The sequence below is a fragment of the Sinohyriopsis cumingii genome, unplaced genomic scaffold (genome assembly GCF_028554795.1).
Source record: "Sinohyriopsis cumingii isolate HCF-2022 unplaced genomic scaffold, ASM2855479v2 utg000957l, whole genome shotgun sequence".
NCBI classification, from domain to species: Eukaryota; Metazoa; Mollusca; class Bivalvia; order Unionida; family Unionidae; genus Sinohyriopsis; species Sinohyriopsis cumingii.
Window position 1 is genome coordinate 108,751 of NW_028315947.1, and position 6,047 is coordinate 114,797.

Sequence of the window (6,047 nt, forward strand, 5' to 3'; positions counted from 1 at the left end):
CACTTCTTTGCATTTCTACAAATGCAATTTCAATTCCAAATTTTACCATGAGCCAGGGCAAATCTGTACAACTGTTGGTTCTCAACTGTATGCAATGTTTCTAGATTATTCATAACTTTTAGTAGAATGAGAAAAATTAGCATTTAAGAGATTTTTATTCAAGCTAAAACAAAATGTCTGGTGTTATGTATGGTAATCCAACATGATCTTAACCAACTACAATGTTTATATGATATCACATAAAATATCACATAAAAGATCCAAGTGGATATTGATATTGCATTTCCTTGCATTTTTGCAGATGTCATTTCAATTCCAAATTTTACCAAACCGTGCAACTGTGGGTTCTCTAATTGCAATCAACTGTATGCAATGTTTCTAGATTATTCTTAACATTAACATTTAGTTGAATGAGATAAATTAGCAATTAAGAGGTTTCCATTCAAGCTAAAGCAATGTCTGGTGTTATATATAGCACACACTACTCAACTTAATCCAACATCAGTTTAACCAACTATAATGTTTATATGATGAAATATGATAAACTATCACATAAAAGGTCATCGTTTACCAAAAGAGTATTTTCAGCTACATTGTTGTGTTCTAATGCATAAGCTAAAACACACACCCTTGTTTTGATAGAATGCAAGGGAGGTTACTTCTGCTGACCTATCTACAGGCTCAATACCTTCATTTGTCTCTCACATAACATTAGTCAGTCAAGCAACGACAAAATGAATGCCAGTGTATTTTATTACGGACTTCCCTCTACCTGTCTCTGTTTATTACCCAGGGTTCGTAACAAACTTTCACATATTTTATCCATCCTGAGCCCAATACTGCATGTTTGATGTTTGAATTAAAAAGGTCACTGTAATTGAGGGGGACACAATGCAAAATTACCTTTGACACCCCCTCATGGGACCACAGTGGTGGGGGACAAAAGTATTACTTTCTCAAACATGATTCCTATGTGACTTGTGTAATTTATCTATCAGGTTTGATTAATTTGAAGTCCATTTAATCAGTGTGCTATGAACAGAAACAGACAGATGGTATCTTATTCCTGATAAATGTATAAATAAAAGAAACTTTTGTTTTAGTTGGAATAAATGTTTATATCAATGTACAGTTGATTTTCAGGCATTTAAATGGATTTCTTTGGCAATTTGTTTTCAAAGCAATGTTATGCAAAAGCATGACACATGTACATAAGTGTGCTTGTTGTTGTGAGTGTACATGTGCTCATGCATGGCAACATGATACTAACATTTGCCAGGAATGCCTTAATCCCAGGGCTGTTACTAGGGCACTACTGGTAGCTGAAATGTATGCAGTTGCCATCTGTCTGAAAGAACTGGAAACCTACTTGCAATGGTTACTAAGCAATACACATAACTAAAATTATTTTGTTAAAAATAAATGACCCACAATTGTTGCCTCATTTTTGTGCCTGAAGTATATTTATTCAGAATTAGAGTCAGTTTATGATTATTGATTATCCTCAAGTAGTAATTGACAATCAATTATTCTTTTTGAAAACGTTTTATTGATTAAATTAATTTATTACAACCCTTTTGATATCAAATTTGGGTCTTAAATGTAATATCCAGCATATTATTCGGGAAAGAATTCATAACTATACAGCCTCTTACAATCACAAATTTTATTTCGCCACAGCATATGTCCCTTTTATTAGCCTCTTACAATCACATGTCTTATTTCGTCACAGCATATTTCTCTTATAATTGCCTCTTACAATCACCACAAGTCTTATTCAGTCTCAGCATCTGTTTCCCTTATAAGAGTCTCTTACAATCACAAATTTTATTTCGTCACAGCATATTTCCCTTATAATAGCCTTTTACAATCACCACAAATCTTATTCAGTCACAGCATATGTTTTCTTTATAATAAGCTCTTACAATCACCACGAGTCTCATTCCATCACAGCATATGTTTCCCTTATAATAACTCCTACAATCACAAGTCTTATTTCGTCACTGCATATTTCCCTTATAATTGCCTCTTACAATCACCACAAGTCTTATTTAGTCATAGTCATTAAGTTGGCTCTAGTGACTGCAAAGTAAAATCCTCAGATCCTCAGACCGCATTATTTTGCCAAAAAGATAATTAATAGATTTGCAAGCGAAAATTGTGCAAAATTTGTCTACATATTTTGTCCTTTAGGTTGCTGAGATCTGATGCTATGATACGTACCATATATACTCACATATGGCTTACATCCAACAGCTAACAAACTATACACTGATTTGGAAGCATTAAATGCTCCAGCAGATCTGGGTCTATGATGTCTGTTCTATTGACTGGTTCTAACAAACTGCATAGACTTAGATCTATCAGTAAATTGTGCAACAGCAGATATGAGTCTATGATTTTTCTTCTATTGACTGGTTCTAACAAACAGCATAGACTCAGATCTGTCAGTACATTATGCAACAGCAGATCTGGGTCTATGATGTCTGTTCTATTGACTGGTTCTAAAAATGTATAGATTTAGACCTGTCAGTACATTATGTAACAGCGTATCTGGGTCTATGATATCTGTTATATTGACTGGTTCTAAGAAAATGCATAGACTCAGACCTGTCAGTACATTATGCAACAGCATATATGGGTCTATGATATCTGTTATATTGACTGGTTCTTACAAAATGCATAGACTCAGTCCTGTCAGTACATTATGCAACAGCAGATATGGGTCTGTGATGTCTCTTATATTGACTGGTTCTAACAAACTGCATAGACTCAGACCTGTCAGTACATTATGCAACAGCAGATCTGGGTCTATGATACCTGTTCTATTGACTGGTTCTAACAAACTGCATAGACTCAGACCTGTCAGTACATTATGCAACAGGAGTCTGGATCTGCACAGTCTGCAGTTGGATCTGACTTATATACAGTATATATAATGCATTGATGATGCCGAAGATTACATTTCTGAACAAACCAACCACATGTTGTAATTAAAATGTCCTTAAGTTGCTGAAATCTGCCAGTACAGATACAATATACGCCCATATCAGGGTGTATATCCAACTGCGAAACAATTATACCCTAACTGACAATCATTAAATGCCCCAGCACATCAAAAACTATATATCTAATATTCTATTGATTAGTTCTAACAAACTGCACAAACCCAGATCGGCCAGTAAATTTTGCAACAACAGACCTGGGTCTGTGCAGTCTGTTCTAATGATTAGTTCTAATAAACTGCACAGACCCAGATCTGCCAATACATTTTGCAATCGCAGACCTGGGTCTGTTCAGTCTGTTCTATTGATTAGTTCTAACAAACTGCACAGACCCAGATCTGCCAGTACATTTTGCAACAGCAGACCTGGGTCAGTGCAGTCTGCAGCTGGATTCAACCTGCAAAGTGGTATATGCAGTTTAATATATAAATGATGAAAAGGATTACATTTCTGAACAACCTGATCCCATGTTGTATATGCACTTACTTATTTGTGAGAGTGGATCCTGCATTCCGATTGGTGTAATTGACAAGTGCATTGAAGGACTGGTTGGCCCATTGCCAAAATATCACAGCAGCGTTGCTCCTGAAACATAATAGGCATTAAAACAGCACTATTACATCCAGCTTTGAGCTCCAACAAAATACAAAAAAAAATCAAATACGAACAAAATCTTATATCTACCTGTCAAAAAGACAATAACCTACAATATGTCTCTCATGATGAGACCAGGGTTTTTCCCTGACTGATGCGGTCGCTGGTCCAGGAGCAGATTTAGAGTGATACTCAGGCTGTTTAAACTGAATTAATGCTTCATGAATAAGAAAAAGAATAACATGTGAAATTGATGTGCAATCATGTCTTACCTTGCTTGTATTCATAACTCTAGTCGTTGTAACAGTTTAAGTTGTCAGTAAGTCAAATTTGAAAGAAAAGCTCTTGACAATACCTGTGTATGTAGTGCACACAATAACTTTAACACATACCTGTGCATGAAGCACACACAATAACTATAGCACATACCTGTGCATAAAGCACACACGGTAACTATAACACTTTCATGTGCATGAAGCACACACAATAACCATGAAATTACATGTGCATACAGCACATAAAAAGACTGTAACACATACCTGTGCAAGAACCACACACAATAACTATAACACATACCTGTAAATGAATCACACACAGTCACTATAACACTTACCTGTTCAAGAACCACACACAATAACCATGACATTACATGTGCATACAGCACAAAAAAAACTGTAACACATACCTGTGCATGAAGCAAACACAATAACTATAACACATACCTGTGTATGAAGCACACCCAGTAACTATAACACTTACCTGTGCATGAAACACACACAGTAACTATGACATTACCTGTGCATACAGCACACACACAAACTGTAACACATACCTGTGCATGAAGCACACACTGGAAACAAAAATACTGGAATTAAGACTTTCCCTAATTTCTTTTCTCACAACTTGATCAAATGACAGAATAAAGTCTCATGCCCTGACATTTTATTTTGTAACTAACACCAGGTTCAATGTCACTCGTTTCCTGGAGGGTTGACAGCATATCTTATCAAAAAATGCTTTTCCATTACAGGCTAGGATACAAGCTGTTAGAACTCACAGTTCATTGTTTAAAATTTATTTAAAACTTAATTTCATAATGGCTTTTCCTAGTGGAGTGTCAGAAACTCTGATTGCTTGGATTTTATAAACATGCTGCCTAGTGTCACGCATATGCTGTACTGCACAGTGTTTATGAGGTCCATAACTGACACGAGACATAATTATTTCAATCCTGAATTGAAAGTTCCATTGCTAAATACTCTGCTTCAATTTCCATTCCTGTGCCAATTTAGGATGTTGTTTACAATAACAGTTTTCCTTCAGTCAGTAAATTCAAGCCCGGAATAGTTATAAATCCAAAATGGTTGAAAATTTCATTGTCTCTAAGTTACGTCCAGTCAAGATAAACAAACATGTAAGTGCTTTTCTGGGGACACTGCTTTAGAAATTCTAGCATTAAGTTGGCAACAAGAGGTACTAAGGTATTACCTGTATTGTTCCACTAGTATCTTGGCTTCTAGAAGATTACTTGTTGAGTAAAAACTTAGACGAGGGTCAGTGATACTGGCAAAATTTGCATACGTCTCAAGGCTCCACAAAGGTTTGTCCAGGTTTATTCTCTCCATTATGATTGTCCTATAAAACCACAATAAAATTGGATTGTATAAGTGAAATTATATGTATCATCTATACTCGTTATAATTTTTAGTGCAATTGCAAACTGCTAGACTGATATCTGCTAGTGAGTAATGTGCCAGCAGACCTGGGTCTATTCAGTTTATTAAGTGTAATCAGTAGAACAAACAACACAGACCCTGATGTGCCATAGCATTAGGTGATGGCATATCATACTGTTTGCAGTCTGACGCTTATAAACTAGTATGTTTTGCCAAATTATATAAATATATTATTAAAAGGCATCCGTTGTAATAAATAAGAAATACACTGATATAAATATTTATATAGCTTAATCCTAGATCTACTTTACGATGTGTTACAAAACTTTTGTACGCACCAACTAATTGCCATCAGATGATCTGAGTTGTTGTTGTTGTACGGTTTAATGCCATTTTTCAGAACAAAAGTGGCTATACATGGTGGCCAGTATAACTGGTGGAGGAAGAATCCAGAAAACACCAGAACGAACCACCGACCCACGATAAGCAACTGGCAAACTTTCTCACATACCCACATCGGCCGAATCCGGACTCTCGAACCCAGGCAGACAGAGGTGAGATGACAATGATCTGTAACAGTGAGCGCTTTAGACCACTCAGTCAGTCAGGGCCCCCCAGATGATCAAAGGATGCAATATATATTTAATATTTAAACTGTTCTGAACTAAGTTTTCTGCAATGTGACTGGATATAAACAATAATGTTTGTTCTGGCATTTGATATAAATTAATAAACTTGTATTGGGGGTTAGTGGTACTTTGGATTACCAATG

General features: G+C 35.8%; 1 protein-coding gene across 1 annotated transcript in view; it reads right to left on the minus strand.

The window, feature by feature from the left end:
* Positions 1-5,758, minus strand: part of LOC149772938 (sideroflexin-2-like) — a 29,382-nt gene extending 23,624 nt beyond the window's left edge. The window contains exons 1-4 of the mRNA XM_089947049.1: positions 5,614-5,758; positions 5,088-5,234; positions 3,492-3,590; positions 1,284-1,348 (exon numbers count right to left, since the gene is read on the minus strand). Coding sequence (XP_089803175.1) covers positions 1,284-1,348; positions 3,492-3,590; positions 5,088-5,234; positions 5,614-5,627 — 325 coding nt within the window. The 5' untranslated portion in view covers positions 5,628-5,758. The remainder of the gene's footprint in view (positions 1-1,283; positions 1,349-3,491; positions 3,591-5,087; positions 5,235-5,613) is intronic.
* Positions 5,759-6,047: the final 289 nt, after the last annotated feature.